Raw genomic sequence first — 27,240 nt, 5'->3', positions numbered from 1 at the left:
AGCTTGTGTCTGCTAGCCATAAAGGCTACATACGTGGTTTTCTATTGTTCTACTAAACAGAACTCTGTTATTCACATAAAGGGTTTGACCGTCTTTTATTTAGGCGGTAAAACATTGACTGAAAGAGTCTGTGGATTTCAGGGCCTTTGTGTCTGCACTGAGCGTTCACTAAATAATTAACTATGTCATCATATGAGATCAGAGGGAAATTGTGTGACTGAATGAAATAGTGGTCATTAAACAAGGTCATTTTTGTGTCATACAGTAGTAGCCATCCAAAGTTTCACTACTTTCCTTGATGGGCCCTTGGCTGGTCCACTACAATTCATTTTTAAACATCAATCTTTGTGGACATTAAAATCTAAAGAGAAGCGTTATCTCCTGGTCAGGCCTTTTAATTCAGTGAAAGGTTGAAGTCAGAGTAAAATATATGCAATATGGGGTCTCTGCAGTGGCTGGAAGTTGGAGGGAAGTTGACTGCCATTCGACTGGCTTTTGACTGGGAATGGCCATTTTCAAAGGCTGCTACTGCAAATTTAGATTAAAAATCTGAGGATTGAACGTCAGTAAGTTTCTCTGATTGTTTGGAGTTGATTGAAGACCTGTTTGTCGTTCCATCAGCCTCCAGAGGACTGAAAGTCTTTTAAATATCTCAGATTCTCCTTTCCTAGAATTCCCCAAGGAAAAAAAACATATCTGCCTAAAGAATCAGACCAAAAAAAAAACATTTACAAAAAAAAAGGCAACACATTGGGGATCGGTTAGAGTGACGTCAACACAATCGACTTTGTTCTGTTTACAGGAACACCGAAGCGTTTCCAGCGTCTTCTGTTCAAAGAGCAGTTTTGCCCAAGAGGAACAAAAAGAACGATTCTCTATCCAGGGAAGGCGGAACAATCACATGAAATTCTCCAAACGTAGAACATCTGAGGTCAACTGGGAAGACATGTTGAAGCTCTGCCACACCTGGAGGCCCCTACCCTTCTGATGATGTCACAGCCTTTCACTGAACCTGATATTTACGGAGAACAGAGGTCAGTGTTTGCTCTGGGTGGAGCAGCTGGACGCTTCCTAATGTTTCCTGCAGCCGGCGGTGTCCTCACCTGAAGGGAAACGCTAAGCATGACCCCCCCCCCCACCCCACCACTCAGCTGCAGCTCTCCTCCATGTTCTTCTGTCTACACGTTTTAGCTGCATTCAGCAGCAGGGCGAGGAGATTACAAAGCCTGTGTGTGTGCGGTGGTGTGTGTGTGGGGTCAGAGTCCACATGCATGTAATTCTTTTCAATCCTCTTTACTTTCTACCACAGGACTGAAACTCTCAGCTGCTTTGTTCTCTTTGTTTCTGGTGTGCCGATCTGTTCTGCTGCGGCTTCCAGCTTGGGAAAAACCACCTGAGCAGGTGCAGGGGAACCGGCCCCTCATCCCCACATGTACACGCAAACCCTGACTGCATTTCAAAGTAAAAGCGTGCAGCCGGTACAAGTAAACACTTCCTCTTAGGCAAAGATAAAAAGAATTAACGTCAAGCATACTGGTCTGTGTTTGCAAAGAGCGAGGGTTGAAAGACATCAGCAAAGGCCTTGTTCAATTAAAACAAATTCAGTTTATTTATATAGCGCCAATTCACAACACATGTCATCTGAAGGCACTTTACAGTTTATCAGATCATCCAGTCAAATTGATTCAAAGTTTTCTATCCAAGAAAAACCAGTTGATTGCATCGACTCATTGACTCTTGCTTGTAGTGACAATGGAGAGGAAAAAACTCCCTTTTAACAGAAAGACAGCTCCAGCAGAACCAGACTCGGTGTAAGCGGCCATCTGCCGAGGCCGATTGGGGTTCAAGGTGAAACCATTGCTGCAAATCCCCCTGGAAAAGGCTCCCAGTTCATTTCGGAACTACCTGCAGTCTAGATAAGCAGAGATCAAGTTTATTCCAAAGAGGAAAACATCTTCAGCCCAAAGTCAGGGAAAGAAGCTCCAAGAAATAACCAAACAAGAACTTAAGGTGAAAGGTTATTAATGGCAGCAGGAGTAAAGTACAGCGACTTCTGGAAGAGATAAGAGCAAATTAGAGATGTTTGTGCAGAACAATGATCCATTGACAAAACCATCTTAGGAAAAACCCAATCAGGCCAAACCAGCACAAACACTCCAGACCAACTGATGAGCACGAGGGTGGCTTTAGCCCCCTTGGTGGGAAACACACCACACCACATGGAAAACTCCAAAGACTTTGCAAACAAAGTCAAACATTTAAAGATGGCACCAGGACAAACCCTGGTGTCTTTTGATGTTACTTCTCTTTTCACATGCATGCCTTGTATATAAGAGGCAGTGGAAACAGTCAGGAAACATCACACAAGACACGTTAACTCTGTTGACCATAAGATCATATTCACCAGAGAGGATGCCAACGACAACAAGCTACTCGTTCCAAAAAATAAAAAATAAAAACAATCCATTTGGTTTCCAAGGTTTGAAGACGTTTCGCTTCCCATCCAGGAAGCTTTTTCCAATTTAAAATGTCAGGAATAGCGTTGAGTTCAAGGTTTTATACAGTAGCCAAACAAAGTCTTGTTTTTGTGTTGGAAACATGCAAATTGTATTAGCTAAAGGGGTCCACTCATTTGGAATGGGGTTGTTTGGCCTCTTTTGTTAGACTGCAATACCCCATACCCATCATCTACCGTATTAAACCTCAAACTCAACGCTATTCCTGGCATTTTGAATTGAAAAAGCTTCCTGGATGGGAAGCGAAACATCTTCAAACCTTGGAAACCAAGTCCAGTGGATTGTTTTATATATATTTTTTTAATGATTATGACCTGGGTGACTGAGAACCTTCACCAGCAGACAACAAGCTACCTTTTCTGGACTGTTCGGTGAGCGTGGAAGGAGATGGAAACCTCAACATTGAAGTCTATAGGAAATCCACTCACACAGACATATATCTTCTTTTTGACTCACAACACCCACTGGAACACAAACTTTCAGTCATCAGAACCTTACAAAACTGGGCCGAGCCTGTCCCTACAAAAACAGAAGAGAAGCACTAAGAACAGAAACACATCAAAGATCAAACCTGTGGATACCCAAACTGGACGTTTGTCAAATCAGCAAGGAAATCCAAAAGACACGCAGCAGAACATAATGGTGAAAAGATTAAAACGCAAAAACATCTACTGTACATCCCATATGTTGCAGGAGCCTCTGAAAAACTCGAGAGGATTTTATCCAAACACAAAATCCCAGAACATGTCAAGTCAAACAAGACCCTTAAACAGAGACCAGTGCATTCTAAAGAGAAAACCACCAGAGCAAATATGTGGTGTAAGCACTTCAGTGCAGAGAGAAATGCTCTGATCTTTATATTGGAGAAGCCAAACAACCTCTCCACAGACGCATGGCCCAACACAGAAGACCGACCTCCTCAGGACAAGATTATAAGGTACATCTACACCTACAGGACAAAGGACATTCTTTTAAAGAGCAGGATGTTAACATTTTGGACAAAGAGAAAAGGTGGTTTGAGAGGGGCTTAAAGGAAGCCATCTATGGTAAGAAAAAAAAACAACCTTAAACAGAGGGTGTGGACTCAGATTTCAGCTTTCAAAAACCTACAATGCAGCAATAGAGTTAATCCCTTACCGCTATCATCGCAGCCCCTCTACAGGAGAGTCGAGGACCTCGTCTATTCAGCTAGGCCAACAATTCCTTTTAACGACCCCCTTACAGACACTTAGACAGTTATGGGGCATTGCAGGCTAACAAAAGAAGCCAAACGACCCCCATTCCAAAGGGGTGGACCCCTTCGTCCGTTTCAATTTGCATGTTTTCAAAACAAAAACAAGGTTTTAATGAGCTTCTGTATAAAACCTCGAACTCAACCCTATTTCTGACATTTTAAATTGAAAAAGACTCGTAGATGGGAAGTGAAACGTCTTCCAACTTGGAAACAGTGGATTGTTTTGAACTTTGAATCAATTTGACTGTATGATCTGGTAAACTGTAAAGTTGATCTGACGTGTTGTGAATTGGCGCTATAGAAATAAACTGAATAGAATTGAATAGAACAAATCAACCCAAACACAGCAGCAGATCCACAACAGAATGAATGATAAGGAAAGAATGAAGGTGTTAAAATGTCATGGTCAAACTCCTCAGCTTGATAAAATCATATTTTTGTGTTCAAAGAGCTGAGCTAAAATAATAATAATAATATATATAAATAAAAAAGAATGGACCAGAACCTCTCCTGGATGATGGGGAGGCTCTACAGGCTGCTGGAGGCTCAGAAAGGAAATGCTCCCATTTTATGGTTGTTGCATCATCCTTTTGTTATCATTTCCTGATTGGTTGAAGCTCAGGTTATAGGCCACGTTCCTCCCTCGGAACCGCTTTAGATACTAGAATTTACTGATAATCACCGATGGGTCTTAGATGGACCCAGCTGATGGAGGAGAAACAGTTTCTACCCAAACATCCCAGAATAATCAGGCTCTAGAAGCTGCTGCCTGATGAAGGCTCAGCTCCATTCATGGCTCTGAACTTTCTCTTTAGTCACTCATTAACAGATGAGTACGAGGCGTTTAACCGACCTGTGAGCCGGTTCTCCTCGCCAGGTAATCATTACCTGGTCATTTATCGTCCTCTGGCTTTTTATGCTGCTGTCGGCAGAACAAATGGAACAGAACCAGAATCGACTCAGAGTAGAGCTGAGATCAGAAATTTCAGAGCAGCGTTCTTCCCCATGGTTCTGTCTGCCTGGAGATAAAATAAATGGTGCTGTGGGCTGTCTAGGCAGTGAGGGGATCACCATAGCAACTGGTGACTCTGCATTTCTGAGACTGGTTCTGATTCCACACACTACCCTGCAGCAGCCCTCCAGGTTCTGGGTGGGTTCTTTATTAGATTCCCTTAGCTGCAATCTTTCTTCCTGTACTCTGTTGTTTAAGAACCACAGAGCGTCCAAGTTCCCCAGGTTCAGATTTATTTCATAGAATCATCTGACGTCCGGTTTGGGCCGTAGCCGTCCTCCTTGCACCCCAGTCCCATTTCAGAGTCAGGAAGCTGGAAGCTTTGGGATTACTGGGTCGGACCGATCGCTGTATTGACGGCGGCTCAGAGTGAAGCGGATTGATTGGATCTCTGCAGCATCCAGGACATGCTGCTCTGCAGGGAGCTGCTCCTCATTTAGCTCTGAAACCTACATACCGCCTGGGCCCACGGGTCACAACCTGCAGAACCACCCACTGGTCCACGGGGACCAGAACCTGCAGAGCTTAGAACCAGCTGAAGCTGTTGTACCGCATAGAAACCCAATAAGGTTCTATCAGCTCTTTGACGGGTTCTGTAGGTTTGGATCTTTGTAAAACTCTTTACAGGTTATTTTCCTAGGAAACAGAAAAGATCCAAAGTGTTGGATCCAGAACCAGCAGATCCAGAACCATCAGATCAAGAACCAGCAGATCCAGAACCAGCAGATCCAGAACCATCAGATCAAGAACCAGCAGATCCAGAACCAGCAGATCCTTTGGATATCTCTAAACTTTCCTCCACCTGGACCGAATCACTCGTTAATATTCTGGGACAGTTCTGGATGTTTGGACGCAGCAGAACCCTCTATAGCGGAGCCAGCCCTCCACAGACGAGGGACTAAGCCTCCCGGATCAGAACCTGCTTTATTGTGGGTCTAATGAGTTATTTTTGTTGTTTTTTGTATTTTTACCTCCATAGAATCTGAGCTGATTTTACCTGAATGGTTCGGTTTGAATCTGGACCCATTAGGGCTGGTTTGTTCAGGAAATACTGTCCTTTCACATTAAAGCACCTCTTTAATAAACATAAGAAAGGGTTTTATTCTTTTTTTTCTTTTCTTCCAATCAAGTGAAAGGCCTGAATGGTTCCGTTAGACATCTTGGTTCTACATGCTCCTAAATTCTGGACCGTATTTGAATCAGATTTTTAGAATTTCTTTTTTTTCCATATCATTTATTTTGAAATAGCTTTTTGAACCTTGTTCTCCTGAGGTTCTGCCCTCATCCTCAGCCTTTTGATCTGATGCTCTGTGTTCACCTTTGACCCTCTGACCTTTGCTGCAGTCTGATTGGTCCAGATTATTATAACAGCTCCATCATGTGCGGCTGATTTAAGGTCCACCCCAACATGCCTCCCTCCTTTCAGCAGCAGTTCTCTCAGCACCTGAATGCAGCACGAGGCTAAAAATAGTCCATAATAATCCTGAAAATGCAGACGTCGTCATTCCTGCCCACTGGGGGCGGGGCTAATAAAGGGATACCCAGACTCATTAGCTGTACTACTAAGAAACACACAGTACTAGGAGTACTAGACAGTACTACAGACTGAAGGAGATCATACCAACAGGTTTTTACCGATAAATCTGGAGAATCATCAATCAGCTGCTGATTTAATCTCCAAATTAATTTAGTAATCTAAACAGCTGATTGGATAATTTCACGATCCCTGAATTTGGTTTGCTTTAACTGTACTCTGTAAAAAAAACTTTTAACAAACATTTTCAGTTGTAAGAACCTTGTAAGATATTTAAATGGGAAACTTCTGCTACCTTTTGGTTTTTGTTGTGAAATGTGGGGAAAAAAAAAAAAAAAACTTTTATAGTTAGTTTTGTACAATAATAATGAAGCTTCTTATTTAGGTATAAAGTTACCAGCAGTCAGTGATCCTCACTGCCAGTGGAAGGCCTGCTGGTTAGAGAGCAGAACATTTGCTTCTTGGCTCAATGGCAAAGGTTGCCTTTTTAAAACTCGCCTGAGTAAAAGAATTCAGACGAATAAATTCTAGCTCACCATTTGTAGTTTGTTCATTTTTCAAGTCACTACTTCCAATAACCTGGAAACAAGTTCAGTAAGACGGGATTTTTTATGTTTGGCGAGGTTTAAAGTAGAACGATAACGGTAAATGATTAAGTTGAGTCCTAAACTCAAAAGTTTACAGAACATTTTCCCCCCTTAAATTGAAAGTTCTGCCAACTTTTTTTTTTGTACGATGTAAAGTGTAGCGAATCCTTTCATGTCTGTAAATAGTAAATAAAAAGAATTATGTTTATATACCATTTAAGGTCATTTCACTTCAATATTTTAATTTTTTTTTCTTTACTTTTATTAAATTGCGTTTACATTTTTTTAAATAATAAATCAATTTAATTTTAATAAATTTTACTCCATTTCTTAGTTGCAATCTAAATTATTTAAATTTTTTAATAAGCGAACTTTAAGATTTTGACATCTCCTCTAAAACATCACATCCCTGGCCAGGTTCTGCTGTAGACATAAAGTTCTAACTGGTCCCAGAACAGTTCTAATGAAACTGCTCCAAACAGACGTACCACTACTGTTTCCTACTCACACTCTGATCACATGATCCTGAAACTGTGACCCGATTGGCTGCTTCCTAACAAACAGGAATAAAGCTGGGTTTGGACTTTAGGTTGGCCCAGACCCATAAATAAGCTGAGCCTACCTGAGCAAACCGGTCCACAGGAGAGTCAGAAACAGAACCAAGCTGCTATCTGGTTGTCAGCAGCAGAAGGAGCAGATTAGAGAGGATCAGCTTCTGAAGCTCTGAGCTCGTTAAGCCTTTAATTGGTGACTGACAGGTGGGAGGCGGGGCCTACCTGGGAGCAGATGGGTGAGGAACTTTTGACCCGGTCAGAACCGACCCAACAGAACAAACTGATAATTATGATGAACTCTTTCTGCTAAATGATTAAATAACAAAATTTTCTAATTTTACTCAACAGCTTATTCCTAATAATATGTAATATTTTCCAAAATTTTTTTATTTTTTATTTTAGCATTTAATAAATATCCTCCTAACACTCATATCAACTGATTGTTTGCCTTTTATCATATTTATTTTGTTCTCATTTAATTTCTGTTTCAGATATTTTTAAATTGTTCATCAGTTTGTTAATTTTTCAAATATTCTGCTTTTTTTTGTGTTTTTTTGTACTTTTAATTATAATTATGTGTGTGACTGATTGAAAGTGGCATAAAGCCCCCTGGAGTTAAAAAGGAGCTATTGAATTAGTTTTGTAAATAAATGTTATGTTTTCTAAATTATGTGTTTATCATTAAAATAAGGGAAAACTATTTATTTTGTTTGTTAAATCCATTTTCCATTCACTGAGATAAATCTCTTCATTTCCATTTCCACTGTTTGATCCTGATAATTTATCTCCTTCCTGTTTTTGTGTGACATCATCCAGATTTCTGCCCTAGGCCCCGCCTACTTTATCGGCTCTGATTAATGCAGCTTTTTTCCTCCCAGCTTGTTTGTTAGCTGCTCTAACATCATCGGTTCGTGCCTCTGATCTCTTATCGGCTACCGTCTGCCTGCAGGTTTGGACCCAAACACTGAACAGAACCATCGATCAGCAGGACCGGACCTGTTAGAGTTAACCTGCCCACTGATCCAGGATCAGCCAAATTATCAATAAATGATTCATAATCGATGACGTTGACTGAAACATTAGAGCAAACTGATGGTTCTGATGTATGCTGTGGTGGTCCTACGGGGCCCCACCGCAGCATCGGGGCCCCCCCTGTGCCTGATCCGGCCCTGGAGCCGGCAGCAGGTAACAAAAGGTGAACTCTGTCGTCTTCTTCCTCCTGCAACTCGACTCCTGATCCCTCAATGCTGCTCCAGGACATCACACCTGGCAGGTACGGTTATGTCGCGCCGTCGCCCCGGCAACCACACAAACAAGGCGTCTCCTGGGAAACACCTGGTTACAGTAAGAGGAGCAGGACGTCATCCCTGGTGGATTTATTTACTGAATGCTTAGAGAGGAGCCCGCTGATCAACAGTTTGATCTGGTGACTCATTAGTCTCCATCTCAGTCTGTGGAACATCCAGAACCTTCCAGAACACAGAGAGACACTCTGAGATGTTCTTTAGGTTCATCAGGTTCAGCAGCAGCTGTGGACTTTGGAACCCGGACACAAGACGTCTCTGTTTGCACAATGAGTCCGACTCAAAGGTCCCTAAAGGGCCCAACCGGGTCTCCAGGAAAACACCACTGATAAGCAGAACTCCATGTCTGATCCCAAAGAGCCAGAACCTACAGAACCACATCAAGGTGCCTTAGGGTTAAAACTACAGAACCCAAAAAGAACCCAGAGGAAAAAGTTCTGATGCTGAGAAGTCACAGAATGTCAGCCTGATTCTAACCAGAACATAACCCAAACCAAACACCTCAGCTAGGATTCTCTAGAACCGGACCAGGCCATCCAAGGAAACGGGTCTGAGGTTCTGACCCAGAGGAACCGATGAGCGGATCTAGCAGAGAAACCCAATACTGAGAGACAGAACATCCCAAGCAGCAGAACAACCAGAACAACCAGCAATCTCCCTCTGACTAATTTGCCTTTGGATCAGAACCGGTCTGGTTCTGCAAGGTGTTAGAACCAGGATCCTATCAGAACCCATAGGTCTGATCAACTGGACTCAGACTCTAAGCAGAACAAGAAAAGTCTAACAATCAACCCAAAGCTGCAGTTGAGCCACAGATGAGCCAAAAGTGAGCTGCTCACCAGGAACCAGCACCTAGAACAGCACCTGGAACCAGCACCTAGAACAGCACCTGGAACCAGCACCTGGAACCAGCACCTGGAACCAGCAACAGGAACCAGCGCCTAGAACAGCACCTGGAACCAGCACCTAGAACAGCACCAGGAACCAGCACCTAGAACAGCACCAGGAACCAGCACCTAGAACAGCACCTGGAACCAGCACCTAGAACAGCACCTGGAACCAGCACCTGGAACCAGCACCTGGAACCAGCAACAGGAACCAGCGCCTGGAACCAGCACCTGGAACCAGCAACAGGAACCAGCGCCTGGAACCAGCACCTGTCACACAGGTGAACCTTCCTGATTGGACCAGCTGGCCTCGAACCGCCTCAGGTCACCAAAACCAAAACATGTCAGCGGTTCTGCTGGGCTGGTTTTCAGGAAACCATTTGAGTCATCTGGTTTATTTCAGCACCAGCTTTTGGCAGCATGAGGTTCTGACATTAATTCCTATCCCACCCTCCAGAACCTTCCGGTCCACCTGTCTGGCTTCGCTGAAAGGCGCAGAAGCTTTTAACCGAGCTTACCTGCAGCATCCAAAGGTCCGGACCGGGTCAGAACTGCATGGCACCAGTCACCTGCTCGGTTCCGGTTCTGACAAATGGAGCTCCTCTCCAGAGGAAACTATTAGACTGCGGTTCGGTTCGGAGATCAGCAGCCGCAGCTTTCTGCACAGCAGCTAGGGTCAATCTGTCCCTGAGCGCTGACTGACAGGCAGCCTGAAGTACTGGCCCCGCCCACAGGATTTTCAAAATTAAACCACAAAGTTTTCACAACAATAATAAATAAAAATAATAAATATTTATTTAGTTTTAGAAATACTATCAGCATATAAGTAATTCTCTAATAATATATTTGAAAATATTTAACAAGCAAGGAAAAGAAGCAACAATTTAGGTCCTGGCATGTGTTATCAGTTAATCATTATATAATTATAATTGCACAAAGGAAAATTGTGCCCTGGAAAAAAAAAAAAGAAAGCACTCTGGAAAATTTATTGCTGTTTTATGAGTTTTAGGCTTTTCATTAATTGCCTCCCTGCTTAAATGTTTCCTCCTGTGGTTTGATCAAGCAATCATCTCCACTTTTATTTACTTTTTATTTATTTTTTTTTAAAACAACCTACTGATCAATAATATATACAGAGATATCCTTTATAATTTTCAAAATATCAGAATAATTTACATGGAGAATCATCATCATCAGTTTATTTGTAAAACACTTTAACAACAACCAAAACTGAAACAGTGCTGTACATCAAACATAGAAAAACAAGTAAAAACAAACACCTCTGTTCTTTCTTCATTAAAATGCCGTGTCATTTAGTGCTATCCAAGCTTTAATAATATCCCCTACACATCAATAAAAGTGGTTTTATTGACCTGCCATCATTTTACAGGCTCAATCAGCCACATGTGGAAGGAGATGTCATATTTTCTAAAAATAGACCCCAGAGGAAGGAAGTACAAAGTAAAGAGCAAAGGTCCCAGAATTGAGCCCTGGGGAACACCACACGACAGCAGAGAATCACGAACCTCACATGTTTCAGCTCCAGGCTGGGGTTCTGGAATCACAGTCAGATTTATTGCAAAGTAGGTTTGTATGGGGCGCCGTTTGTAAAGTTAATCATTAAAAAATTAGGAGCAATATTTATTGTTATTAAGCGTGTTTTAAGAAAATAATAAGGGGTTTATGTTTTTCCATCATTAGTTTATAAAAATCTGAGTTTGTTAAAAAAAATATTTAGTCTGCAAAGTAAACATTTAGTTTGTTTAATCAATATTTAGCTTCAAACTAAATAACTATTTAACAAATTAAGATTTTTATAAATGATTATTGTTATTTTTCTCTTAAAACACGCTAAATAACCAGAAATATTGCTCCTAATTTTTCAATGCTTAACTTTACAAACGTAGTCCCATAGGTTTGCACTTACAAGGAACTTACCTTGATGTTGATGGTGCAGACAAATTATATATATGGGCCTTGTTGATAAGGCTGGTAGCAGATGGGAAGAAACTGTTCTTGTGGTGATGGACCGCAGCCTCCTGCCAGAGGGAAGTGTCTCAAAGAGTTTGCGGCTTGGGTGCGAAGGGGTCAGCCACAATCCTCCCTGCACCCCCTTACAGTCCTGGAGGTGTACAGATCCTGGAGAGATGGAGGAATGCAGCCAATCACCTTCTCTGCAGACCAGATGACACGCTGCAGTCTGCCTTTGTCCTTTCCAGTGGCATCAGCGTACCAGATGGTGATGGAGGAGGTGAGGATGGAGGAGTAGAAGTGAACCATCATTCACCTTGGCAGGTTGAATTCTTTCAGCTGCCGCAGGAAGTATAACCTTTACTGGGCTTTCTTGGTGAGGGAGTTGATGTTACACTCCCACTTTAAGTCCTGTGAGATGAGTGGGTGAGAAGGGTTGCCCCACTGTGATCATTTTGTTTCTCAAATGTTAAAAAGAACAGAAACACTGAGGTTAAAAGAAAAAAATGAGCAGCTTCATCAAATAAAAAGGCATCATGTAGAAAACAATTACTAAAATACACTGTAACATTATTATTACCTAATAAAGATGGTTAAACAAATGTTACCTTGCAGTCACAGCCCAGGGAAAACTGGTTTCATGCTCCTTCACTCCCCTCTGCTGGACAAATACAAACCCTGCAGCAGAAAGCTGCAAACAGCTTTCATCCAATCAGATTATTGGTAGATTTTAACTGATTATCTATTATGACCACTGCAGGTAGATCATTTACAAAAAGAAAATTTAAACCAAAAAAATGTTAATAAGGCATATCTTTGAACGGCAAGGGGGGGTGTGCCTCCTAACAACTCTACTTTCATTGCTTTGCACAGGCTCAGTAGGAAGCTCTTACTCCTAAAAGCTGTGGCCCTGCATGTAGAAACCCCAAAGAAAACTTGGCCTTTCTGTGTTTGTTTAGGATGTTTAAACTCCCTCTAATCAGAACAGTTAATAGATTCAGGGTTTTTTTAATGGTTATATATTCCACAGATTCATTCATCAGTCAGTAAAGCACAGGGGATCATGGGATGCCATCTATGGGATCTGGCTGCATCAGTCCAGGAATAGCTGAGGCTTTATCCCAGATCCCATTGGGATCATGTCTGTGACGAGTCCAGTCCTGCTTAAGACAACAGGGAATCCATGTTTTCCCTCCTCCATCAGGAGAGCAGCTGAGGAACATTACATAAACATTTAATTTCCCTCCAGGGATTAATAAAGTATATTTGAATTGAATTAAAATTAAGAAAAAACAGACAAGGTGTCCCCTACACGAAGAACCCAACATCCATGCTGAACGTCAAACACAGTGGGAAGAAATAAGTATCTGAAAAACCTGCTTTTCTGTAAGATCTCCAACTCAGAAATCAAATAAATCCAGAAATTACAATGTTTGATTTTTTTTTTTTACTATTTTTTTATGATACAGCTGCAAATAAGTATTTGAACACCTGAGAAAATAATTGTTAATATTTGGTACAGTAGCCTTTGTATGTAATTTCAGAGGTCAAACATTTCCTGTAGCTTTTCACCAGGTTTGCACACACTGCAGGAGGGATTTTGGCCCACTCCTCCACACAGATCATCTCTAGGTCAGTCAGGTTTCTGCGCTGTCGCTGAGAACCATGGAGTTTGAGCTCCCTCCAAAGATTCTCTACTGGGTTTAGGTTTGGAGACTTTCTAGGACATGCCAGAACCTTACCACTTCTTTCAGAAACACTCCTTGGTTATCCTGGCTGTGCTTCAGGTCATTGTGATGCTGGAAGACCCAGCCTTCACCCATCTTCAATGCTCTAACTGAGGGAAGGAGGTCATCCTCTCCTTCATACAGGGCAGTCGCCCCGTCCCATGTGCAGAAAAACACCCCCACAGCATGATGCTACCACCCCCATGCTTCACAGTAGGGATGGTGTTCTTGGGATGGCACTCATCATTCTTCTTCCTCCAAACACGGTTTGTGGAATTCTGACCAAAAAGTTCTATTTTGGTCTCATCTGACCACATGACTTTCTCCCATGACTCCTCTGGATCATCCTAATGGTCGTTGGCAAACTTCAGAAGGGTCTTGACATGTGCTGGTTTAAGCAGGGGAACCTTCCTACCATGCATGGCCTCAAACCATGACGTCTTGCCACCAGTAACCATGGAAACGGTGGTCCCAGCTCTTTTCAGGTCATTGACCAGCTCCTCCCATGTAGTTCTGGGCTGATTTCTCACCTTTCTTAGGATCATTGAGACCCCACCAGGTGAGATCTTGCATGGAGCCCCAGTCTGAGGGAGATTGACAGTCATGTTTAGGTTCTTCTATTTTCTAACCATTGCTCCATCAGTGGACCTGTTTTCACCAAGCTGCTTGGCAGTTTCCCCATAGCTCTTTCTAGTCTTGTGGAGGTGTACAATTTAGTCTCTAGTGTCTATGGACAGCTCTTTGGTCTTGGCCTTGTTAGTAGTTGGATTCTTACTGATTGTATGGGTGGACAGGTGTCTTTATGCAGCTAATTCAGGATAATAAATGGAGTGGAGGTGGACTAGTGAAGGCAGACTAACAGGTCTTTGAGGGTCAGAAATCTAGCTGATAATAGCAGGTGTATCATACAAAGAAAGATTGTGATTTCTGGATTGTTTTTTTAGATCATGCCTAACACTGGACAATTTCAGACCCCTATATAATTTCTAAGTGTTTTAATGTATTGTGGTTCTTACAGTTTAACATCCTTCTTCATTTAGTGTGTCATTTGTCTGTGTATCCAACGTGTATTTAGAGCTGATTGCCCCTGATTCCATCCGTTTTCCATCACGCTTATTCCAAGCGGGTCACGAGGGGTGCTGGTGCCCATCTCCAAGCATTGCTGCAAGACAGCAATGCTTGCCCCTGATTCATTGAAATAAAAAACTCTCCTGAGGTGTTTCTAAGGAGGGACAAGTTAAACTCTACTTAGCTGGTTGACAGCCGAGTGTTGAAAAAACTAAATCATGTCACAGACTCTGCATCACATTGACCATATTAATGGGTTTTGTTTCTCCCTCAATGTTTAGATTTGATAACTGCTGCACTTTAAGAAATGGAAATGTCATTAAAGCTGTACAAAACAAAATGTTTTTTTTAATAAACTCTGCATACAAAATGACAATAAGCCTACTTTAAAGTAGACTTAGGCCCAGTCCCATCTCTCTCGCTTGCTCTCGGTTTGGTCCCTAGCTCTCGGTTTTGCGTGTTCATGCGTAAGGTTAGTGTGTCCTAATACTTATAGGAGCTAGGGGGAAGTGCCCTCCAACCCTTAAAATGATCCCTTCAGACTGAGTGAAGACAGGAACTGAGTTGTGAACGAAGTGGCCTCCCTGAACACTTTGTAAACTCATTCAGCGAGAGGAGAAATGGCGTCCCGCAGTAGAATCTGGTTCTGTTCCAGGAAACCAACCATTAAGGGAATTTCTACCCATAATGCCCAGCTGAGTTTCAACGTTAGTGTCCAACGTCAAAAAGCTTTGCCAGAGTTGGAGATGTTCAAGCTGTGAGAGGAGGACCGTGAGAACCTAAATCTAGGCGGAAAGCCGAGCTCTAGCTTCAGTTCTTGTGAAGAAAAAAACTCACCGTATCACTTTATCTGCAGAACTTTAGAACCTGAAGATCCAAAAAGCTACACAAACACAGACTATAATCTACCCACCTGTTCCTGAGTGGACCCGCCCCGCTCCACCAGCAGAGCCCAGATTAAGGAGGTCAGACTGAAGGAAAACTTCGGCACCATTCCCAGCACGGAAGAACTGGGCGCCCGGAAGGCTAAGCAGAACCAGAACCATGCAGACCAAGTCCAAACGCTTGATCACAATGTTTTAAAAGTTTTATTGATCACAGATGTTTTGTGCTGTTTTTTTATTACAACCGCTCGGAAGAGGGGGGAAAAAAATGGCACATTTGGCTTTCCGTACCCGCAGAAACAGGCGTCAGTCCTGGAGATTCAGGTTCTTTGTTATTCCGCCCAGAAGTAGTGCAACATTAGCAGTTAGCAGAGGTCACATGACCTGCTGGTCCTGACAGGTGAACAGCTGAGGGTTCTGGAGACGGGTCCAGTCTGATCAATCAGAACCTTTCAGACACTCGGGCTCTTCTTTCCAGACTACAGAACACACCAGAACAGAACCTGCAAGTTAATATTCTAATGATCAATCAACCAATCAGATGCTTCTGAAAATCAGGAAAGTCCAAAGAACCGAACAGAACTGGACCTGGCTCCAAATATTGGAGCATCTGAGCTTCAGATGAAGGTTCTGAGCAGAGCAGCTTCCCCTGCGTCTCTCCTAAGGTCCAGAAACATGATCCGGGTCAGAAATTCCATTAATGATCATCTGAAACATTTCTCTCTAGTGAATCCAGTTCTGGTTCTGATCCAGTTAGTCAGAACAAAGTCAGCAGCTGAAGACTATTAGAGAGAAATCTACGTCTGCATCAGAACCAGAACTGGCTTCCTGCAGCTGAAGATTCTATCAGAATCAGTTTCTGTTTGGATCAGAACCGCTCTGACTCTCCACAGACTGAAGCTCATCGCTACGTTGAAGGTTCTGATGACTGGCTGAGCCCGGTTCTGGGAGGAATCTGGGTCCGTCTCTCCTCCGTCCGTTGGCCGTTTCTTCCGGCCGCGTTACGCTTGGATGTGGGCAGAGCCCGTCAGCGGCACTCCTCAGGACACCTGGATCACCTCCATGCTGCCGGAGAACCCGGTCTGGCTCGCCACCCTCCTCACCTCCTCCCTGGACCTGCCGTCCGTCATCCCGTCGCCGAATTCCATCTGGCAGCTGCGCCGCTTCAGCTGCTTCTCAAAGCTGCTCTCTTCGTGCCAGCTCCTCCTGGAGTCGCCACGGTCCCCGGCCCGCTGCCGGCGCCGCACCGCTTCCAGCCCGTGGCTGCAGCCTAACGGGCCGAAGCTGCCGGCGGCGCTGCTAAGGATGGAGGAGGAGGAGTAGAACCGCGTGGTTTCAGAGGACAGGTACCAGCCGCCCGTCAGCGAGGAGGCGGAGACTGTGACGGGCGCCAGCAGGATGTCTGAGTGCCAGCCCTTGAGGGCAGAGCCAGAACCGGGTCGGGCCAGCTGCTGCTGGTTGTGGGACAGGCCCAGCAGGAAGCCGGTGGTCTTCTCCTCCATGCTGCCGCTGCGCTGCAGGTGCTGCGGACAGCTCAGGGTAGCGGCTGGAGGTTTGGGGGCGGAGCTAGTAGCCGGCGGCGCCGACCCGTCTGCCTCCTCCTTATCCGGGCTCTGCTCCGGAGTCGACTGCTCCGACACCTCCTCCACCGGGGAGAACTGCCGCGTTTTGCCGCTCGCCTCTTTGAAGGACGCCGTTTTGTAGAAGTCGTCCCCCGACCCGCCGTGCGTTCCGAACGCTCGATGGGCGGAGCTTCCGCTCGGCTCGCCGACAGATTTGATGTCCAGAGAAAAGGAGCGCTTCAGCCTGGTGCTGTCCTCAGAACCGTCGCCGAGCTGCACGCCGCCCAGAACCTCGGCCAGCTTCTCTGGGGCGTCGGTCAGAAAGCAGGGCAGAGTGAGGGGCTCCAACGGCGGCTCCGCCTGCGCCGGGTCGGGTGGCGGCCCTGCGCCAGGCGGCTTCAGGCGGCCCGTCACACCATCCGGGCTTTTTATGTTCTTCTCAAAGTCCAGCAGCTGGCCCAGGAAGTTGAAGTTCGGAGAGATGGTAGGCCTCTTCTCCTTCACGAACCTGAGGAGGAGAGGAAGACGCTGGTCACCATGGTAACGCACCACAGAACCAATGTCCACAGATTTTAATAGCACAGAGGTCTGATTTCAGAAAGTCTGGGAACCAACTTCCAGCTTCATCAACCGGTACCATCAGAACCAGAACAAGAGAAGTTCTCAGTGTTTTAGTTGTAATCCGCCTTTAAAGGTTCTGGTTCTGACCTGTAGGCCTCGTCCAGCGACATGTCCATCCTCTTCATGATGTAGGCGATGGCGATGGTGGCGGAGCGGGAGATTCCCGCCAGGCAGTGAACCAGAACCCGAGCGTTGGAGGCCTTGGCCTTCTCTAGAACACAGCAGACATTGGTTTGAGCAGGACCCGGACCAGAACCAGGACCAGTCAACAGAAACCTTCTGGATACCAACCTATGAACTCGACGGACCGGTCCAGCCAGGGCAGAATCTTCTCGCAGAACGAGTCGTTGACAGGAACTCTGAGGAAGTGGGATTCCGGGATGAAGTCCGGTTTGGGACAGGTGTTGCTGGCGTTCAGAACGTAGGCGATGTCGTTCTGCTGCATCAGCTCCTGAAACAGAGCTGAACCGGATCAGAACACAAGGCCAACGGAGCGGCACGGCAGTAAAGAAACCAGAACCGGTCCGTCTGAGTCACCTTGTTGAGGACATCTCTCTGGCAGCCCAGGTACAGGTGGGGGAGGATCCGGGTCGGACCGACGCTGGTGACGGCGAGGCAGGGCTGAGAGATGCAGGACGGAACCAGAGTGGACTTCCCCTCACAGAGCCCGGGGAACAGCTGGGAGAACTCCAAGAACCCTCCTGAAAACAGAAGCACAGCGATGAGCCAAAGGAACCGCACGGACCGACCCAGAAACAGAACCACCGGGCCCACAGACCGGTTCGGTTTCTGTGATCTTTTACAGCAGAAATGGAAACTTCCCTCTGGGTCTGCCTGTTGTGTAACAGCTGAACGTCAGCGCGGTCAGAGAAGTCTGGAAGTTTGAGGGTGGAGTCACGGAGCAGCATTACATCACCGTTACATAACAACCCTCCGAGGAGGAGGGAGTTTCATCATCATCATCATCAGCAACTCATGCTGATCCAAACCTGATCTGAACCGGTTTCCACTTCCCTTCTGATGGGACTAAGTGTTTTCATAAAGGAAGCAGAACTTAAAACTGGAAACTCCTAGAACTTTAACTTCCCTCAGCTTTGTTCCCATCAGAAGCCTCCTGTCCAAAAATACTGTTCTGTTTGGACCAATCAGCAGCGAGCACACGGCATCAGACAAGGCTGGTTCTGGAATAGGAGGGTTCTATGGTCAGATCGGAGAGAAGGAACTGACCTTTGAGGAGGTGCACAGAGGGAAAGCTCCTCTCCAGCTTCACCAGCAGAACACTGAGGAAGAAGTCGGCAGCGAGAGCAGCTGGGTCTGACGAGTTCTGGTCGTAGACAACGACGTCCTGATCGGCCTGCAGCTCCAACTGAGACAGAAACATCAAACATGAGGGGCGTCCGTGTCACTTCCTGTCCCACTCATGTCCCTCAGAGGAAACTAAACATCAGAACCCCTGAACCCACCCACCCCCCCACACTATGCGGGCCGTCTGTTCAGTGCAGGAGATTTCACATTTTGTCCCGTTGCTATGGAAACCTTTAAGACATTGTCTAACAGATAACTACAGACTGAAAACTTTTACTGATGTTCTTCTGGAACAGCTAAATCCAGTCAGGCCTAAATCAAGCCTAATTTCAGTCTGGACTTTGGTTTATATCAGAGTAGATGCAGGTGTCAACCGCCGCCTCTCTGGCTGGATGTTCAGGGCGGTTCTCCTGCAGGAAGGTGAACCTCCACCTCAGTCTCAGGTCTGAGGTGTGCCGTGTCTCCAATGAGATTAACGCTCTCCTGTCTGTCTGGGTATACAGCTGCTCCAACCTCTCTCCCTGCTCAGAGGATAGATGGATCAGAACTCTAGGACATGTTCAAAGATGGAGATTGTTCTAGAACTTAACCCGGCTTCAAACCGAACCAGAACTGACCCGTCTGCTGGGTTCTTTGGTTTTCGCGATGCTGGTTTTTCTCTAAAGAACAGCTGAAGTTCAGCTCAGACTAGATTCCACACAGATGTTAAAATATTTGATGGGTCGGATTTTATTTAGGGGGATTAAATTAAGAGGGGGGGAGAATATAAATGCCTGCCACACTTTTAAGATTTGGATTTGCAGGAAAAGAAAAATGTACATTTCCCCCCCCGGCCATCTCACCTTCTTCTTGGCCGAGTGCTGCAGCAGCTCAGCGATCTGCACCTTGTCCTGCTGCAGCCTCCTCTTCATCAGCTTGGAGCAGTTCACGTTCACCGCCTCCAGGATGTGGGAGGTGTTGTAGTCCACGAAGGGCCGGCTGTCGATCAGAACCACCCGGTCCAACCCGCCCTCCAGCAGCACCACCAGAGCCTCTGCCCCTATGACTCTCACCGTCCTGGGCCCAGGCATCCTGGCTCCTCCTTCCCCTTACCTCCCTCCCTCCCACCCCTCCCCACCCCCTGCCTCACTGCTGCAGGCCCCTCCCTCTTCCTCTGGGTTCTGGGGTTCTGGTCAGAGACGCAGAGGGAGACGCAGACTGAGGACGGAGCTCAGATGGTGAAGGGGTCCATGGTGTCGGACGGCTGTGATGTCCTGATGATGAGGAGCAGGTGAGGAAGAGGAAGTCTATATCTGGAGCGTCATCTTCATCACTGGGCTGAAGCTCCCTGAAAGATACAGACGGATCAGAACCAAACTCCGAGCCACACTGAGTCCAGATTGGATCATAACCAGTCTGGATGAAGCGTACTGGTTGAACTGTGGAACATCAGCAGCTCCTCTGACCTCACATCCACTTTCCTCATAAACTCTCACATTAATTAAACGTTGTGAACATTCCTGAGGTTAAAAACATCCAGAACCTTTTTAAACGTTCCACTGATCCCTCCTCCTCCTTCTCCTCTTGATGATGATGATGACAGTGCAAAGCAGCGTTTAACGACCTCTGAACCGATCAGAACCTGCCTTTATCCTGCAGGCCCACTCAGAACTCTGCTGCAGGAATTTCCCACCTGCTGAGAAAATCCCCCAGCAGGACTCTGATCCTCCTTAGCACCACCAGAAAGTTCCACAGGAGGAAACAACGCCCACCAGGAGCTCTGCTGCAGGTCCACACGGATGGAGGTGAACGTGCAGCTCATATCAAACTATAGAACATAAGAACATTCAGAGGAGAACATGAGGAGCAGCAGCAAGGAGAACCCTGGATGTTGATGTTATGTTGGAGTTAAACTGGAATTAAACCCAAAGTTCTTTAGCTTTGATGAAACATGGTTCCTCCTGAGGAGCGCCATGGTTCCTCCTGAGGAGCGCCATGGTTCCTCCTGAGGAGCGCCATGGTTCCCGCTGAGGAGGGCCAAGGTTCCTCCTGAGGAGCGTCAAAGTTCCTCCTGAGGAGGGCCAAGGTTCCCCCTGAGGAGAGCCACGGTTCCCCCTGAGGAGGGCCACGGTTCCCCCTGAGGAGGGCCACAGTTCCTCCTGAGGAGAGCCACGGTTCCTCCTGAGGAGGGCCACGGTTCCTCCTGAGGAGAGCCACGGTTCCTCCTGAGGAGAGCCACGGTTCCTCCTGAGGAGGGCCACGGTTCCTCCTGAGGAGAGCCAAGGTTCCCCCTGAGGAGGGCCACGGTTCCTCCTGAGGAGAGCCAAGGTTCCCCCTGAGGAGGGCCACGGTTCCCCCTGAGGAGGGCCAAGGTTCCCCCTGAGGAGGGCCACGGTTCCTCCTGAGGAGAGCCACGGTTCCCCCTGAGGAGGGCCACGGTTCCCCCTGAGGAGGGCCACGGTTCCTCCTGAGGAGAGCCAAGGTTCCCCCTGAGGAGGGCCACGGTTCCTCCTGAGGAGGGCCAAGGTTCCCCCTGAGGAGAGCCACGGTTCCTCCTGAGGAGGGCCACGGTTCCCCCTGAGGAGGGCCACGGTTCCTCCTGAGGAGGGCCAAGGTTCCCCCTGAGGAGAGCCACGGTTCCTCCTGAGGAGGGCCACGGTTCCCCCTGAGGAGAGCCACGGTTCCCCCTGAGGAGGGCCAAGGTTCCCCCTGAGGAGGGCCAAGGTTCCCCCTGAGGAGGGCCACGGTTCCTCCTGAGGAGGGCCAAAGTTCCCCCTGAGGAGGGCCACGGTTCCTCCTGAGGAGAGCCAAGGTTCCCCCTGAGGAGGGCCACGGTTCCTCCTGAGGAGGGCCACGGTTCCCCCTGAGGAGGGCCAAGGTTCCCCCTGAGGAGGGCCAAGGTTCCCCCTGAGGAGGGCCAAGGTTCCCCCTGAGGAGGGCCAAGGTTCCCCCTGAGGAGAGCCACGGTTCCTCCTGAGGAGAGCCACGGTTCCCCCTGAGGTGGGCCACGGTTCCCCTTGAGGAGGGCCAAGGTTCCCCCTGAGGAGGGCCACGGTTCCTCCTGAGGAGAGCCACGGTTCCCCCTGAGGAGGGCCACGGTTCCCCCTGAGGAGAGCCACGGTTCCTCCTGAGGAGAGCCAAGGTTCCCCCTGAGGAGGGCCAAGGTTCCCCATGAGGAGGGCCACGGTTCCTCCTGAGGAGGGCCACGGTTCCTCCTGAGGAGGGCCAAGGTTCCCCCTGAGGAGGGCCACGGTTCCCCCTGAGGAGGGCCACGGTTCCTCCTGAGGAGGGCCACGGTTCCCCCTGAGGAGGGCCACGGTTCCCCCTGAGGAGGGCCACGGTTCCTCCTGAGGAGGGCCACGGTTCCTCCTGAGGAGGGCCACTGTTCCCCCTGAGGAAGGGCCACGGTTCCTCCTGAGGAGGGCCACGGTTCCTCCTGAGGAGGGCCACGGTTCCTCCTGAGGAGAGCCACGGTTCCTCCTGAGGAGGGCCACGGTTCCCCCTGAGGAAGGGCCACGGTTCCTCCTGAGGAGGGCCACGGTTCCCCCTGAGGAGGGCCACGGTTCCCCCTGAGGAGGGCCACGGTTCCTCCTGAGGAGGGCCACGGTTCCCCCTGAGGAGGGCCACGGTTCCTCCTGAGGAGGGCCACGGTTCCTCCTGAGGAGGGCCACGGTTCCCCCTGAGGAAGGGCCACGGTTCCTCCTCAGAAGGGCCACGGTTCCCCCTGAGGAGGGCCACGGTTCCTCCTGAGGAGAGCCACGGTTTCCCCTGAGGAGGGCCACGGTTCCCCCTGAGGAGGGCCACGGTTCCTCCTGAGGAGGGCCACGGTTCCTCCTGAGGAGGGCCACGGTTCCCCCTGAGGAAGGGCCACGGTTCCTCCTGAGGAGGGCCACGGTTCCCCCTGAGGAGGGCCACGGTTCCTCCTGAGGAGAGCCAAGGTTCCCCCAAACGAACGTCAGGTTGCCACTGATCCAGTTCCACTATTGGACCTGACTGGTACCCAAGCAGGAAGGACGAGTCAACCCAAAGACATGGAGAAATAACTGGGAACCGGTTCACATCATTCCAATCAGAATTCAGGATCACACCGACTGTCCAGAATCCAGGAAAACATTGGTTTGGGTCGGAACCACTCCGACCCAGAGAACAGTGCCTGTCTGAGACACAGAGCAGGTTCTGCAGGGACCACTGAAGGTTCTGAGCGATCAGGAGCAGCGAACAGAGAAAAGCTGCTGAGACCTTCCAGATGTTTCCTCTGCAGCTGCATTAAAACGGCTGATCCCAGGTCAGAGAATAAGCAGAACCACAGCAGAACCGGCTGGGTTACGGTCAGACTGGAATGACTGCTGCTGAGAGTGAAAGTGAAAGAAAAAGTCTGGTTCTCATCCAGCCTCGCTCAGAATATCGTTTTACTGCCAACAATCAGAACAAACAAAGAACTGGATTATTCGGACCGTTTCCTTTAACAAAGTGCTCTGACACGACCCGTGTTCTGAACTGGGTCCATTTAAAAGAACCTGGTTTCTCCCACTAACAACATCAGAACTTCAGGAAAGCAGAAAAACGCTGAAACAGAAACTAAGAAACATTTCAGTTTTAACCACAGAAACTCTATAAACGGTTCCTCTAACAGAACCGGATCCATTTGAAAGATTCTGCCTGACTCAGAGGGGTCCGGCTCTGCTGCTGTTAATCAACAGTTTCTAGAAATACTTTTACAGTAAGAACTGAACTGATGCTGACCTGAAACCGGAACTCCTGACTCAGAACCTCAGGTTAACGTTAGGGTTTCTGTTCCCTTGGTTTTATATCTACTTTAGTTAACCAGGAAATCGAACGTTTCCTTCTGGCAAAGATGGCCGACGCTCAATACGGTCGTCACAGATTTAGCAGATCTTTAAAAGTCCAGTAAGATGTAGAAAACTTTTAGAACCCATCAGAACATCTTAGAAGGTTTAATTAGCTGGTTCTGTGGTGATCCAGCTTCAGATTAACTAGGCCTCCAACTAATTTTTACTTTAGAAAATCAATTAATCTGTCGATTATTTTTAATAATCGACAGATTAATTATCCTTAAGCCTTAAGGAAGACTTCTTACGAAATTAAACCAAGTGAAACTAAAACTTTTCCATTTGAGGTCTTCTGGATAGAGAATCTTGACACAAACGTTTTTTTGTTTAAATCCAAAATGTTAACATTTTTTTTTTTACAATTTTAGGATAATTGCTGTTCAAGATGGGTCATTCTGTCAGATAAAGATACATTTTAGAGTCTTTACACTCCAATTAACAATGAATACTGACAATTATATTAATTATCGAGTAATCAGGAATAATCGGAAGGTTTCAGACCTATCTTAAGGCAGGTAAGTTTAGCCCTGCCCAGAAACTACCCACCAGATGAGCCTCAGCTTCATCCAGCCAATCAGACGATAAACCCAGAATTCTCCAGAACCACTTCATTCATTTAAGGTGGATCTTAAGCTAACAATCAGCAGCAGGAAAACAATCTGACCAAAAGTTTTCTGGATGGACCCAATTATCCGGACCGGGTCATCCTGAGGCAGGTGAGACATCATGGGCTCAGACTTTGGCTGCGTTTTTAATTCATCCCGCGTCCTTCAAAGGCCAGATTCAAAGGCCGACTACGTCATAACGCGGTGCCGAGGTCTGGTCGGATTCCAAGACTCGTTATGCGACCTTAAAATGCGTCCTTCTTTTTGCCCGATTTGGAGGATGGGTCTGATGTATCCTCGGTATCCTTGGTTTACCCAGGATTCATTGCCAGACCAAGCAAGCTGGCTGCTCCCTGATCAGAGAAAAATGATAACAGTGGTGAATATTGAAATATCAGTTTATATGTATATATATAATCCAAGTCTGTGAATAGTTCCGTCTGAAATGAATGAAAATAGTTGTTTTATTGGTTATGAGTCAGATATGTGGCGGTAATGTTTGATTTATCTAAAGGTTTTTATCTGTTCTGTGTAAATGAGTTTGGCTGTAATTTAAGGACAGATTCTAATATATCAGCAGTGTGGGAACTATAAATCTGATAGCAATAAAAAAATAAACTCCTATTTTGCACTATTTGCTTAACTAAGTATTTTTTATTGTTGACTTTAAGAGATATATTTTTTATACTTACATTGTTTAGATTGACATATCTTTCTACCCCTTTTATAGAATATAATAGAATAGAAAATCCCTTTATTGTCCCACAATGGGGAAATTCTGGTGTTTATAGCAGCAAAAAATATTTTGAAAAAACTTTTCACACAAATGTGGACCTTAGAAAATGGATAAGAATAACATAATAGTAAATAGTTAATAGATAAACAATAAAATACTGTAAAGTGTTTTAACAATATTAAACTGTGCACCTGGGGAATAAATAACCAATATTCTGCTATGGACATTTTTACAGTAATGGATATTTGAAAATAGCAGCAACATCAGAGATGTGCAGAATGACAGCAGCATATTTAACTGAATAAGGTTTAAATCATTATATTTGCTTTTATTTGTTCACATTCTCATGAATGAAGTCTTTGTTCACTTTATAATAAAGAAAATTAAAAAGAAACAGTTTTATTCATTCTTATCACGGTTGCTAGGCAACAGAGCATAAAAGCCACTGAAGGCTGGACCTGTTTGAATTCACAGGCAAAACTCTTCCGGTCTCCTTATTTTCAGGGACTTGGAAGGATCCAGTCCAGGCAGACCGCCTCCTCCCATAAATTCAAACACAGCCTCTATCTCCTAATGTCCTGTTTAGGAATGAAACTTCCCTCTGGATCCGTTCAAACGGACTCAAACTGAAGTCACCCGAACCGGATCAAGCTAATATTTCCAGCATAGCTACTGAATTTGCATCCAACTGATAACAAGATTGTTTTTCCGAGGCCGAGCATCGTGACCAGAAGGTAAACTTACATCAGAGTTGGTGTAGGACCGTCCAACAGAACAGGTTCAGCCCAACCAACCAGGAGTTACAGGCTTATCATGGAAACAATCTACCAAATATCGCAGGAAGTCAGTCCAGCTAAATGAAGCAAAACTATAACGCAGAGTCGGACGGATGACCCCATCCCCATATGGAGGCTCCTCATCCAGAACCTGAGGAGGCTGGGACGGTTCTGCACTGGATCAGGAGACGATGCAGGAAAGGGGAGAGAACAGATCCTGGATCTTTGTGAGCAAAAGGAAAAAAATAGACAAAGAAATTATCCTTTGGACAATTTTCCTGAAGGGATTTGTTGGGAATACCTTCCTGGAATCTGGGATCAGGTTCCAGAGCCCACATTTCTAAAGGATGTTCTCCAAAAAGAAGTTTGTTAAGAAGAAAACCTGGTTAGATGAACCTGATCTACTGCAGATCTGCTCCTGGGTGCTGGAGCTCCTCATCTCTAAGGAGGCGCTCAGCTGACCTGCAGATGGAGCTCCTTTCTGCTAATCCCCAGATTTTTGCTAATAGATTAGATTCAAGATTAATTTAAAACAAAATAATCCACTGGTTCTTTAAAAAAGGTAAAATTACAGCCAATAAAAAGACCTGTAAATCCTAATCTAATCCCTAAGGATATCCCATAAAATCACTTTATTTCACTAGATCTGCTCAATTATTAAGGATATTTAGTAAAATCAAAGCTAAAGGAGGAAAACATGCAGAAATATTTCCTGATTGTGGGAGAAATTAAGGTAGAAATTGTCATAGAAACAAAAAAACTTTCCACCGGAAAAAGAAGTTTGCTGATTTTAAAAATTAAAGATCATTAATGAGAATAAATGTTCTGTATTTCATAAAAATAATCTATTTCAAGTAGATCTGAGGTTTGTTTATAAATTTTTGTCTGAACCTGGACATAATATAAGCAGCTTAAGGTGGAACCGGAGAATATTTATTCCTTTAAGTTGAGAACCTGGTGTTTAATAAAAATATTTCGTTTTGTTTTATTTTTTATATCATCCTTTATGTAAAGCTGGAGAACATTGGCTAATTTAAGGGAGATCTGCTGAGCAGAAATGGGTTTTTAAGGTGGACCATATGAATTCGGACCGACCTGAGCGACCTTTCCAGAACTTCTGGGTTCTGAACTGATGATCTCTGACATTCCCCCGAACTCCTGGCCGTCAAACACCGCCTGCCTGCCGGGGAAATGATCCACTAAACCGGTCAAAACCCCCGGACCCGAACTTTAGGCCCCGGTAACGGAACTCTCGCTGCCGCAGCAGCTTCGGACTTCAACGAGAAATGTCGGTGAACTCACCGCCTGAAAAGTCTTCACCACAGTCCGGCTAACGGCTTCAGCGTCCCGCCCGGGGCGGTGGGGGGAGTCCGGCAGAAAATTAGCGGAAATTAAAGAACGAGAAAAGGGTCAGAAGAGGCGACAGAAACCGAGCAAAAAGCGTCGGACTGAAACGAAGTCCTGCCGCTGCCATAAGAGATGAGGTCACCGCGGTAAAAATAACAGCAAGTCGTCATCCGGAGCAGAG

At 46.2% G+C, this 27,240-nt stretch overlaps 2 protein-coding genes across 13 annotated transcripts in view; both read right to left on the bottom strand.

Moving 5' to 3' along the window:
• eps8a (epidermal growth factor receptor pathway substrate 8a) overlaps window positions 1–10,319 on the bottom strand; it is a 45,836-nt gene extending 35,517 nt beyond the window's left edge. For 7 of the 11 annotated variants that reach the window (XM_038296164.1, XM_038296167.1, XM_038296166.1 and 4 more), the window contains exon 1: window positions 10,147–10,318. The gene's annotated coding sequence lies outside the window, so the exon portion shown is untranslated. Of the gene's footprint in view, window positions 1–7,505; window positions 7,581–10,146 lie in introns of those variants that run through there. The other 4 variants (XM_038296171.1, XM_038296174.1, XM_038296175.1 and 1 more) reach the window with 3 other exon arrangements.
• A 5,144-nt stretch (window positions 10,320–15,463) lies between these two features.
• On the bottom strand, window positions 15,464–27,240 carry dusp16 (dual specificity phosphatase 16). 2 transcript variants are annotated; one of them, XM_038296181.1, is made up of 7 exons: window positions 27,015–27,240; window positions 19,609–20,093; window positions 18,689–18,827; window positions 17,999–18,162; window positions 17,753–17,912; window positions 17,549–17,672; window positions 15,464–17,348 (listed from the first exon to the last, which is right to left on the bottom strand). In XM_038296181.1, exons 2-7 carry the CDS (start codon window positions 19,834–19,836, stop codon window positions 16,319–16,321), a joined length of 1,845 nt encoding a protein of 614 aa, XP_038152109.1. In that variant the 5' UTR covers window positions 19,837–20,093; window positions 27,015–27,240; the 3' UTR covers window positions 15,464–16,318. The 2 variants fall into 2 exon arrangements, with proteins under 2 accessions (XP_038152109.1, XP_038152110.1); XM_038296182.1 differs by lacking the exon at window positions 27,015–27,240 and adding an exon at window positions 26,808–26,943.

The sequence above is a fragment of the Cyprinodon tularosa genome, unplaced genomic scaffold (genome assembly GCF_016077235.1).
Source record: "Cyprinodon tularosa strain WSP-4 unplaced genomic scaffold, ASM1607723v1 ctg369, whole genome shotgun sequence".
Taxonomy (NCBI): domain Eukaryota; kingdom Metazoa; phylum Chordata; class Actinopteri; order Cyprinodontiformes; family Cyprinodontidae; genus Cyprinodon; species Cyprinodon tularosa.
Note: the sequence above shows the minus strand (reverse complement) of the source record. Positions and strands in the feature narration are given on the sequence as shown.